General features: G+C 42.9%; 1 protein-coding gene across 6 annotated transcripts in view; it reads left to right on the forward strand.

The window, feature by feature from the left end:
• The window catches only part of csmd3b (CUB and Sushi multiple domains 3b), a 919,486-nt gene that overhangs the window by 511,542 nt on the left and 394,583 nt on the right, over positions 1-13,361 (forward strand). For all 6 annotated transcript variants that reach the window (XM_064348440.1, XM_064348441.1, XM_064348442.1 and 3 more), the window contains one exon: positions 4,686-4,802. In XM_064348440.1, coding sequence (XP_064204510.1) covers positions 4,686-4,802 — 117 coding nt within the window. The remainder of the gene's footprint in view (positions 1-4,685; positions 4,803-13,361) is intronic.

Consider the following 13,361-nt stretch of genomic DNA (forward strand, 5'->3'; position numbering starts at 1 on the left):
GTGTGATGTGATGCCACAATACCGCAGCCCTGCACACTGGGGTATGCGGCCACCTGGCATAATTGACATCAGAGCTGTTATCCAGGGAATTAGGGCTGGATGGGCATGAAGAATGCACTAATTGCTGTGCGCTGAGCATGGGCTGAGAGGCGGAGAGGTAGGCTAGCTGGGACGCAAACTAAGCAACCGATTCAATTTGGAACTATTTCCACAGGTTTGTTGATTGTAAGGTCGCTAGGGGACAGTAGTAGTTTGTCTCTAATTTTTTGATTATTTGTGAGTTCAGGTCTCTGAATCAGTTCATCCCTCAGTGGTCCAGACTTACAGAAACTAGCTACAGTTGCCAAAAGTTTACATACACCTAGGCTAAAGACATTCAAACTCAAATTTTCACAGCTCCACACATTTCATGTTACCATACAATTCCTGTGTTAAGTCAATTAGGGTATCTACTTTATTTTCATGAGAGGTCATTTCAAAATAATAGCTAAGAGACAGATATATTTCAGCTTTTTCGTACTATATCAGATTTTCAGTGTGTCTAAAGTTTACAGACACTTCCTTAGTATTTGATGGCATTGCCTTTTAATTGCTTAACTTGAATCAAACCAGCAGCCATACCACCACGCACTCTGCTCCTGCCGACTGGCTGAAGCTAAGCAAGTGTGGGCTTGGTTAGTACTTGGATGGGAGACCACCAGGGAATACTGAGTTGCTCCTGTAAGTGGTGTTGGTGGGCCAGCAGGGGGCAGTCTTCCCTCTGGTCAAATAAACCCCAATGCCCCAGTGCAGTGACGGGGACACTGTTCTGTAGGAGATGCCGTCTCCTACAGGATGAGACGAGGTCCTGACTCACTGTAGTCATTAAAGATCCCATGACACTATTCGCAAAGAGTAGGGGGTTCCTCGGTATCCTGGCTAAAATCCCAGATCTGGCTCTCGCAAAAACTTGCCACCTAATCATCCCCTGATTTAATTGGCTATATAAATGTTCTCTCCCTCCAGTGGAGCTGCTCAGTGGCCAACAATAAAAGATTGTGGTTGTACTGGGCAGCTCGCAGGTGTGAATGTGTATGAGTGTGAAGCAGGGTGTTGCTGCAAAAGAGCATCCGTGCCCAGCGAACCTACCCTGGGTAAATAAAAGTTAAATAAAATAAAATAAAAACGCTTGGGGTAGCCTTCCACAAGCTTCTCACAATACTTTGCTGGAATTTTTGCCCATTCCTCTTGACAGAACTGGTGTAACTCACTCAGGTTTGTGGGCCTCCTTGCTCAGACACGCTTTTTCAGTTCAGTCCACAAATTTTTTATGCAATTCAGGTCAGGGCTTTGTTATGGCCACTCCAAAACTTTTACTTTGTTATCTTTAACCCCTTGCAAATCTTGCCAATCCTTGCCCATTTAGGCAGTACCCTATTTAAAGCCTTATAACTCCAGATGTGAACACCACAGAGACTCGAAAAACGGCTTAAATGAAGCAAGACGTTTGTACAATTTACAGTACTAACGCAGATTAGTTTATATTCATAATTAGTTTATATTCATAATTGCCTGAATGACCCTTCGCTCAAATTCCATAAAATTTCATCTGACCAATCCTAGCATAAAAACTGCAACCACTACAAGCTCAGACAACTTCATAATTAGCAAACGGGCTACTGTTAGCTAACGTTTACATACCTCGACATGCTTTTTCAGGTTGGACAGCAAGTTTTTGAATGCAGCGATGTAGTTCGTGCGCGGTAAGCAGAGCAAACATTTAAAACAATATGAATCTTTTTGAATTTCACAAATCTCAAACATGGACTTGAGATATGGCCATGGGTGCTCTGGTGGCAAAGAATCATCCTTATCTTCTGCCGTCGCCATAATTACCGCCGCCAAGTTCAAATTGAACTGTTCAACCACTGGTGCAACAAGCAAGCACTTTGAACTTGACCGACAGCGTATTAGGAGTAGGCTACTGTGATTGGCCACACGCTGTGTTCCTCACAGGAGAAAAACCAATCGCATTTTAGGAAAAAAAAAAAAATATTCAACTGTTGACTTCAAAGCTATGTTTCAAAGTAACGAGTAACGACAACCTTCATAGAAATGTAGTGGAGTCAAAAGTACAATATTTATCTTTCAAATGTAGTGGAGTAAAAGTCATAAGTTTCCAAAAAAAGAAATACTCAAGTAAAGTACAGATTCTCGAAAAATGTACTTCGTTACTGTCCACCCCTGAATATATGGCTTAGCTATGCCCAGAAGTCCTCAATAATAATAGTATTTTACAAGAAATTACGAAAAATCGTTGACCACGTTTCGTTAGGAGCAACGTCTTTTACTGCTACCACAGAGTGAATGCGATGATAAGAAAATTTTCGGTTACACTGACCTAAAAAACGCTATTCCAAAAGCAAAATTAGACATGTTATACATCGTTAGAAAGCTTATACTCTCACCTACTGAATAAATGAATTGTCAGTCAAGCCAGACTCTACTAAAAAGGGCGACAACGCCATAAACAACACGTGGTATTACGCACAGCTATTTTGGAAGGTACCCAGGCATCACAAATGCACATATATTTCACAAACTTATTGTCCAAGACAAAGTATGACTCAAAACGGACATCTCTACGTGTAAAACCAATGGCAAGGTTTTATATTTATTCAGTATGTAGTCCCAGATATTGACTGTAGAATGACATGGTGTCATTTTTTAAAACTTTTTCTTGTCTATTTCGTTATTCAGTGAGCAGCGTTTTCCCTGCTGTATTGGCATACCTTAGGGCTATTGTCGGGTTTATCGTGTTGCTATGACAGAATACGATTTTTGAGTGGTGAAAGAATATTTTTATAAATACCAAGATAGACAATACTATCCATAATGTCATGGGTGGGGGGTAGTTGTAGATGAGACTGCAGGGAGGGGGTGCGTGTTAAATGAACGACCAGAGCGACAATGGTGATGCTGCTAAACTCCATATTCGGTATAGTTGTCGTGTATCGTCTACTAATGAAACTAAAACAATGCGTTTCTGTTTTTAACTCGTAATTTTTAGTTTAAAAAATGAATTTAAAGTCATTTTTAAACATTAGTACATCCATGCAGTAAGTTAATAAATAATTATCTAATTTAGTCAATTTGCCCCTGGCATTGCAGAGGCATCAGAATAGTGTTGGTATTTGGTACTGTTGTACAATGATAAGTGCATGCATTGATTAGACAGTTGTTACCAGCCATAGTGACTGCTTTGGTCCTATAAGCCTGTGTGACTAGTGTGTGTGATCCTGAAGGACCACCCCTGCCACTGGTTTCTCTAAAAATTCTTCTTCCAAAACTTAAAACTTTTGAATACTTCTTCCAGAATTATGAATATAAACTAATCTGCATTAGTATTGTAAATTGTATAAATGTCTTACTTCATTTAAGCCATTTTTCAAGTCTCTGTGGTGTTCACATCTGGAGTTATAAAGCTTTAAATAGGGTACTCCCTAAACGGCCAAGGATTGGCAAGATTTGGCACGTGCGCTAAGGGGTTAAATATCACTTGAAGCCAACTGTTTTATTCCTCACACAGGCACTAGTTGGAAGTGACGTCTGTAAAATTTTAGTCAGTCATAAAATTAGTAATTTATTACCATATAATTTGTAATTTTACTTACATTTAAATTACAGATATTAATGCTTAAATATACAAATATTTCAAATTTGATCAATATTCAAATATTACTAATATTGACAATCTAATATTTATGAAGGCTGTTGTTCTTGGGATAGAATAAGATGGCTTCAACTAACATTAAAACAACATAACAAAAACACCTGGGTGCAAATAAACCACATTTATTCAGCACAGATCGAAAATAGCTAAAGACAATTATGAGCACATCAAACTATCGAAACAAGTTCTTACAACTAATGAAAAAAGTGCAAAATTGTCACATGGGGAATTGGGGTAGAATAAAGAGTGTGAGTGTGTGCATATGCGTGCAGAGGTATGAGACACATGAGGAGAAATAACGAATGAGAAATGAGAATTCAAATGGGAACCTCAGCTAGTAGATTGCATGGAGTTTGGTTTGTCTGAGAAAGTAAAATTGCATGAGGGTTTTACAACGGAGCATGTGAAAGCAGATTAAGTGGTCTTAGCCTGGGAAGATACAGCATGCAGGAACAAGGCTGTTTGTTAAAGAGGGATAGGGAGAGGAAATAGCGCTTCCTCATAGTGAACTGAAGTGAAGACCTGACGTCGAGCCACAACCATTTCCACGGTCAAATCGATTCATGTTGAAATTTTATAAATCACCACTTTGACGTGATTTTCTACGTACGCGCCACACAGTTGATCTAAAAATACGTTTTATAAATGAGGCCCCAGATGTAGTAACCTAGTATGAAAGTTCACTGATGTCCTCTATTCTACTGCCCACATGTGGAAAATAACGCACAGGCCAGTTTAGAGGGAGCGTCACGTGCATATTGCCCCCTACAATAAACAGCTTATTTTTTGTGAATTATAGGCAAATGATATTTGCATATATTCGAACACTAACTAATTACAAAAGCTAATATTCAAACTCAATTTCATGGCACTTTTGACAGCCTTAGTGTCTGGTGTATATGTTGTGTTTTTTTTGTGTGGAATGTATGTGCTGAAGGTCAAACCCTTTGTGTCATGCTTTCTGTTTCCACAGCTCCATGTGGCAGCCGGTCCATAGGGTCAGACGGGACAGTGCTATCACCAAACTACCCTCGAAACTACACAGTGGGCCAGAGCTGTGTGTATGCCATCTCTGTTTCCAGGGAATTTGGTGAGTTTTCAATTTCAGCAGGACATTGCCACAAAATCTTTGCATTATCTTCCACAATAATTTAAAAACCAGTCATGCAAAGGCCTTTGGATGTCTTTTCTGATGGTCTATATTAAAACATGTTTCATATAATGGTTTTTTTCATGGTTTAAATACATGTTCAGTCATGTTTATGCAAGGCCTCAATATTTTTCTTGGCAGTTGGATTCAGTTAGATTCAGTCAGTTTTCGCCCCAGGAGGCTGAAATTTGGCACGGAGGTTGGTCATGACTGAAGGTAGAGTTGAGTAACTTTCAGGCCGATTGACCAAGAGGGGGCGTGGTGATGGACTTGGCCTATCACAAAAAGGTTTTGTGGAATGGTTGGTCATGAGCCAAAGATGAGGTCACGTGTTTGTTTGAGGGTGTGTGCGTGGATCATTGCACACATGGATGCATGCACGTGTGTGGTCGCAGCTATTGCGGATTCACGCTTGTTTAACCTTTATTTACATTGGGTAGGTTGACTCTGCATGCATGCTGGTTTACAGCAACACCTTCTTTCACAGCCAATCATACAAATAAATGACATAAAATCAATAATACTAATAGATTAGAAAAACAGTGGATTCAAAAACTGTTACAGTGACCAGGATAAATTACGTTCTATGTTCTTTACAATGGATTTTAATTCTACAAAAGGAACCAGGTCTGACAGATTCCTCTGTAAGCTGTTACAGGCATAGGTTGTGGAGAAGCCTTAAAAGCCTTTTAACCTAGCTCAGTTCAGGTCTTAGGAAGCTTCATTATCACAGTATCATGTGATTGTGTCTGGTGAGCACCATAAAGATGAATCTTAGGGTTCCATGATGCACTGTCTATCATGTGAAGACAATTGGTGAGTGCATTCATAATATAACATAACAACAAACAGACGAGCAGAGGCCATTCAGCCTAACATGCCCGCCATTTTCCATTTTCACTAAAGTGTGCCTAGTGCTCAGTTTACCTACAAACTAGATAGTCTTGCACCATATCAAGCCTGGTCTTGAAAACCACATGCCTCTACTACATGACCTGGTAAGCTATTCCGTGCAATGACTGCTCTGTGTGTGAAAATGCTTTCTAAAATCTGTGTGTAATTTACCTTTTACTAATTTTCATTTGTGCCCCCTTGTCCTTCTAATGGAACTCAACCTGAAAAATCTTGTTGTAGTTCACTTTGTTAATCCCTTTTATGAATTCAAAAATAACATAAAAGTCTCCTTTTACCAGGCTTGAATTAATTAATTATCTTAAGTCTTTCCTCATAACGTTTATCTTTCATACCAGGAACTAGTTTAGTTGCCTTTCTCTGAACCTTTTCCAGAGCCTCTTGGTCCCCAGAACTACACACAATACTCTGAGTGTAGTATGGTCTGACAGAGGTATTTTATCTGATAAGTATAACTTCCTTGGATTTATACTCAATACCTTTGGCTATATATCCCAGCATCCTTAGCCATTTTTGACTGCTAGAGCTCAATGTCTAGAACCTGAAAAACTTTGATCAACTATTACTCCCAAGTCTTTTTCAGATTGTACAGATTCCTGTTGTGTTCCTCCCATAACATAATCCTGTCTCGTGTTTTCGTTTCACGTGTAGAACTTTACATTTAGCTATATTTAATTTAATTTGGCAGGTTTCCACCCACTACTAGATTGTGTATAAATCTTCTTGGATTACTTTCGAATATTCCAAATTGTTAGCTAAACCTCACAGTTTTGTATCATCTGCAAGTTTAACACAATTTACTTTCAATTTCCCTTTTAAAGGTTGCTTATGTAAATAAGGAACAACAGTGGTCCCAACACCGTGCCTTGTGGGACTCCACTTCCCACAGTACCTTGCTTAGATGAGATCCCTCTTACTAATCTTTGTGTTTAGTAGTTTCATATTTCCCCAGTTTCTAAAGACTGTCTAAAAATACCTGCCTGTGTTTTGTAGATGATCTCACCTACCTCTTTGAATACCCTTGGGTATATACCATCAGAGCCTGCTGCCTTATTTGTCTTTATGTATTTTATGTATGTGATACATAAATTAATGTAATGTAATTTATCTAGTACATTTCCTACCTCAATATCTGTCAAAACTGTCTGAAGCTGCCGGTCTATAACCTCTCTATAATCTCATGTTTTAAAGCCCTTCTCATGTTCCTCTATGAAGTTCCAAATATCCTCACTAGGCTGAGTTGGTCCATTCAATTTCCTGCACATTAAGATTTTCTTTTACTTAGAGAGCTGCACCCAGGGCCGGCATGCATGATGCCTGGGCCCGGGACAAAATTATGTCAACGGGTCCCGCCCTCACCCCAATTTAAATAAAAATATGCTTGACAGCACGCTTGGAATATTCAGCGCAATGCTTTGTTGTTCGGACAACTGAAATGTCATTCAAAAACATTCAAAAAACAGTCAGAGTGTCATCTGCCACACCTTTTTGGTAGCAAAGTCATGTATTATGTCCTTAAAGTCCAGATTCTGCACCAACTGGCTCTCTCTTGAAAGCAGTGCCAAACCATTTCATCTGTCTTGAGACAGTAGTTTTTTTTATGAGCTTCATCTTACTGAACGCACATTCACCACCTGAGACAGTCACCAGCAAGCACAGAAAAATGCGCAGTAAGATGCACAAGTCATCACAAATGCTCTGAAGCTCCATGTCATAATTAGCATTCAGTAAGTTGGACCACTGATGTCGCAGCAGCTCTCGCCTCCATCTGCAGTTAGTTGGACAAGGGAGTAAGCTAACGTTCTTAATGTTATAATTCATGTGGTCAATGATCTTATGTTTACGTTAGGTAATTGAACCTGAATTTCCAAGCAGGGCTCAATAGCAGCGGTGACTGGTGAGCTGAAAATTGATGGGGCACAAAACTTTCCTTTAAACTAATCATTGATCTCAACCTGTTTTCATTCATTTTCCTTTATTATCAAGTGTGCCAACGATCGGACTATTCAAATGGCAAGTAGCCTAACACACAGCGTCTTCATACCGTGTTAGGGGGATTAAATCATAAATTCAATGTATCCGTTAAAAATCTGTTTTAATCACCAAGTAGTCTACACTTAACAAGATACACCAGTCTGTTATCTACCGTGTTAGCTTTCAGAATAACGAGCAAAAACAAAACCTGCACTTCAAGATTGTTTACAATCTACGCATTGCAATGCAGACATTTGCCATGAATACGAGTGCAGAGAAAGAAGTGCATGTATCCGCAAATAATGTTGATTAAAAATGTGCAAAATTTCATACTGCAAATGAAAGTAAATGTAGGCTATAGGCCTAGGCTACTCGCTAAAACTGCCTATTTGGGGAGAGCTGGCTATATGATAGTATTGAGTAGCCTATTTTGTGGATTAATTGTATTGATACTCAAGGAAAATAAGGGGAAGTTTCTGCTACTGCTTAGTGATTAAAACTGATCTCATGTATCATTTAATCTCCCTAACACAATGTGAAGAAGCTGTTTGTCATTTTCCAGTTGATTAGTCAGATCGTTTGCATGCTGGTTAATCACTGAAAATTAATTAAAACAGTTTGAGATCAATGATTAGTTTAAAGGAAATTTTTGCGCTCCACCAATTTTCAGCTCACCAGTCGCTGCTGCTCAATAGTTAAGATTTTAATTTTTTAAAATGATCTAGCTTTTAAAAAAAATTTAGCTAGCTGGTAGCTAACCACTTAAAGTAAATAGCCTATATAGTAGTACTGTAGCCTACAGTAGTAGCCTACTGTACATGACAAGGACCACATGTTGAGAGATTGTTAGCCTAACTGAAGTAGCAAACGTAGCAACAATAATGTCCCACCTTACTCCTTTGCCATGCCTCAGCATGTCTGTCTTGTTTAAGAAATTTAGCCATTCGCTCCCTTGCCTTTATAATGTCATCTTTTTTTCTCTTTTCTTTTCGCTTTTGAGCTCCAGATTTGTGAGTAAACATTTAGACAGCTCGATTTGGTAAAGGGGGTGTGGACAAATTAACGTAGGACTACCCTTAAGACCAAACCATTTTGCAATATAATAGGGGGGACATGTTTAGGCTACATGTAGAATGAAGATAAATGATTTGTTGGCAAGCATCATGTATTCAAAGCAAATAATGCGAACACTTTCTGAAAACATATACATTTTTCTAAATATTCCACCAATGGTCAACATTTATGAGTGAGGATCACTCTCTCTCCTGGGCCCCCCCCCTGGGCTGGGCCTGGGACAACTTCCCTGGTTGTCCCCCCCCCCAGACGCCAGGCCTGGCTGCATCCATACCTCTCTTACTGGATCTGTAATCTCAACTATGTCGTACCTTCCATTATTCATAACAGCCTCAAGTTCCAGAAAAAAAAAAAAAAACATTTAGCATTTAAACAAAGACAAACAAAACAAAGACATTTCTACAGATTCCTTCTTGTGCCTTGCTATTTGGGGCTTCAGGCCTGGTTTTTGCTCAGTTCTTGCTCTGTTTTTGCTTTTTTTTGCTTTTTTGATTTGGTTTATGAAGCACCTTATTTGTTATTGTATAAATGCAATATATGAATCATCTCCATTCTACTGCTTTCCATTCTAACTAACGATGAGTTAATTAATTTTGACAAGTGAACAGTGAGAAGAAAGAAAAAGAGACTGAGGCTAGATTTAAATTTTGTTGTGGTCAAGCTGATAGTTTATTGTTGTTGTTGTTGTTTTCAAATTGAAACCACGGAACCGGTTCCTTAAGTTGTGAAGGTAACCTATACTTGGGGTAAAAAGAAAAAAAGAGAATTTATTATTTTTATTTTTTATTTCAAGTTTCTTTGTTTTACCTTTGCTCATTTTTAATAAATAGAATACTGTTGAGACCCCAGAATTGTGTTGTACCGGTCTAATATATATATATATATATATATACATATTCAAGGGGCGACCCTTACATTAACACAAAACATGAGAAGCACGAGGGATATGACAGTACAACCCCCCACAACGGGAGCCTCCAGGCGACCCACCAGGCTTTTCAGGGTGGGCGCGATGGAAGTCCTGGATGAGAACGGGATCTAGGATGAGCCGGGGGGAAATCCAGCACCGCTCCTCCGGACAGTGACCTTCCCAGTCCACCAGGTATTGGACCCCCGGCCTCGGCGGCACACATCCAACAGCCACCGGACAGTGTAGGCTGGATGGTCGTCGATCACCCGGGGTGGAGGAGGGGAGGCGGGCGGAGGGCACAGAGGACTGGTGACGATAGGTTTGAGCTGGGAAACGTGAAATGTGGGATGTACCTTTAATGAAGGCGGAAGTTTTCGTTTTACCGATGAAGGATTTATTATGGCTTCGATCTTGTAGGGCCCGATGTAGCGGAGCTGAAGCTTGCGGGACTCCGCCTGGAGTGGAATTTCCACGGGTGGAAAGCCAAACCTCCTGTCCTGGCAGGTAATCTGGTGCGGGGTTTTGGTGATGGTCCACCAGGCGTCGGTTGCGCTCGGAGGAACGGAGCAGGGCGGAGCGGGTGTCAGTCCAGGTCTTGCGGATATGACAGATGTGAGCGCTATCTCCTCCTTCTGGGCTGGGAATAGCGGGGGTTGGTAGCCTAAAGAAATTTAAAATGGTGACAATCCGGTGGCGGCAGTGGTGAGGGAGTTGTGGGCGTACTCAACCCAGGCGAGGTGTTTTCTCCAGGAGGAGGGATTACGAGCCAAAATACATTGCAGCGCTGCTCCCAGGTCCTGGTTGGCTCTCTCGGTCTGACCATTAGTCTGGGGATGATAACTCACAAGAGAGACTCACAGCCGCCCCCAAAGACCGACAGAACGCCCTCCAAACCTCAGAGATGAACTGGGGTCCTCAATCCGAGACGATATTTGCAGGGATGCCATGGAGATGGACCACGTGGTGCATGAGGAGGTCCGCAGTCTCAGCTGCCGTGAGAAGTTTGGGAAGGGGCACAAAATGGACCGCCTTGGAGAATCAGTCAACGATGGTTAATATGACTGTGTTACCTTCTGATGGGGGGTAGTCCGGTGACAAAATCCACCCCGATGTGGCTCCAAGGTCGGCCCGGGGTAGGCAGAGGGCGAAGGAGACCGACTGGGGGTTGGTGCGTGGACTTGCTACGCGCACACACGGTACAGGCAAGGACAAAGGCCCGGGCGTCCGCCTCTATGGATTCCCACCAGAAGCTTCTTCTCAGGAGGGACAGAGTGCGGTTAATCCCCGGGTGGCAGGCGAGCCGGGAGGACTGCGTCCACTACAGGACCTGAGATGGGCAGAATCTGGCACAAACATACAACGGTCGGGGTTAGTTCGGGGGTCAGGTTGACTCTGCTGGGCTTCTCTGATTACAGATTCGATCTCCCAGGTGACTGCAGCCACAATACAGGATGGAGGCAGGATGGGGTCGGGTTTGGTGAACTGGCGAGAAAGCGCATCAGGTTTAACATTCTGTGTAACCGTGTAACATAGGTGAGCATATATTTAAAGCGCCCGAAGAATAACGCCCAGCGAGCTTGACAGGAGTTTAACCATTTACCAGCCTGAATGTAAGCTAAGTTCTTATAGTTGGTCCAGACGATGAAGTGTTGTTCCGCTCTCTCCAGCCAGTGTCTCCATTCCTCCAAAGCCAGCTTGACGGCGAGCAGCTCCCGATCCCCAACCTCGTAGTTGCATTCAGTGGGGGATAGTCTGCGGGAGAAGAAGGCACATGGGTGTAATTTTTCATCCCTTACCGACGTCTGGGACAGGACAGCCCCTACTCCTGTCTCCGATATATCCACTGCATGAGGGCGGCTACACTGCAACTTCTTAAAAATGTGGACCACCACCCCAGACTTCCATGCAACATTAAGGATTCATGTCAACTAAGACACACTAACAACACCCAGAGCCTTCAACATTTCTGGACGAATCTCATCCACCCCTGGTGCTCTGCCACTGCAAAGCTCTCAGTGACTTCTGCCACAGAGATAGACTTTGATCCGCCAGATTGCTCCAGCTTAGCCTCAAAAAAGGAGGGCGTGTCTGTCAGATTCAGGGGGTCCTCAAAGTGTTCCTTCTACCTTTCAGCAATATCCCCAGTTGAGGTTAGAGTCTCACCATTCCTGCTAAGAACAGCCTGAACGATGTCTCGGTTTCCCCTCCTGAGGTGCCGAATGGTTTTTCAGAACCCTTTGGGGCCGATCGAAAGTTCTTCTCCAATACTTCTCCGAACTCCTCCCATTCCCTAGCTTTTACTTCTGCCACTTCCACAGCTGTGGCTTTTTTCGCCTGCCAGTATCTGTCTGCTGAATCAGAGGTCCCCAGTGCCAACCAGGACCGAAATACCTCTTTCTTCAGCTTGACAGTCTCCCTCACCGCTGGAGTCCACTAACGGGTCCTTGGGTTTCCGCCAGGACATGCACCAACCACAACCTCTAGCAGCCGCTTCCACAGTAGAGGTTTTGAACAGGGTCCATTTAGACTGCATGTCCCCAAACTCCTCCGGGATATAGGAAAAGCTCTCTTGGAGGTGAGAGTTGAAATAATTCTGGACAGACTCTTCTGCCAGGCGTTCCCAGCAGACCCTCACTACACGTTTGGGCCTACCTGTTCTGTCTGGCAGCTTCCCCCACCATCTGATCCAACTCACCACCAGATGGTGATCAGTTGACAGCTCTGCTCCTCTTCACCCGAGTGTCCAAAACAAATGGTCGCAGGTCTGATGAAACAACTACAAAGTTGATCATCGACACCGCTCGGGTTCAGATTAGAGAGGTCGTTCCACCCAATCACACCCCTCCAAGTTTCCCAGTCATTGGTAAATGGTAAATGGACTGCATTTATATAGCGCTTTTATCCAAAGCGCTTTACAATTGATGCCTCTCATTCGCCAGAGCAGTTAGGGGTTAGGGGTTAGGTGTCTTGCTCAAGGACACTTCGACATGCCCAGGGCGGGGTTTGAACCGGCAACCCTCCGACAGCCAGACAATCGGTCTTACCTCCTCAGCTGTGTCGCACCTCCTGAGCTATGTCATTGCCAGCGTGAGCACTGAGGTCTCCCATTAGGACAATGGAGTCAGTAGGTGGGGCCTTTTCCAGCACCCAGGAAGATTCTCCAAGAAGTTAGAATTCTCTTAACTGCTATTAGGCGCATAAGCAAATAACAGCCAAAGTTTTCCTCTCTGCCACATGCAGTCGCATTGAGGCAACCCTCTCTTCCACTGCAGTAAACTCCAGCTGAACGGCCACCAGCCGGGAACTTGTGAGTATCCCCACTCCCGCCTGGTGCCTCTCACCCTGAACAACTCCCGAGTAGAAAAGAGGCCACCCCCTATCCAGGAGTTTAGTTCCAGAGCTAACACTGTGTGTAGAGGTGAGCCCAACTATATCTAGTTGGTACTTATCAGCCTCACACACCAGCTCCGGCTCCTTCCCCACCAGAGTGGAGGTAACGTTCCGTGTACCAAGAATCAGTTTCCATCATCTGGGCAGATGACGCCCGGATCCAACCCCTACCCTGAACTTTGCAGGTGGTGGGCCCACACGGTTGTCCCACGTAATCTTTTTGGGCTGGGCCCAGCCGA

Source organism: Anguilla rostrata, chromosome 8, assembly GCF_018555375.3.
Source record: "Anguilla rostrata isolate EN2019 chromosome 8, ASM1855537v3, whole genome shotgun sequence".
NCBI lineage: Eukaryota > Metazoa > Chordata > Actinopteri > Anguilliformes > Anguillidae > Anguilla > Anguilla rostrata.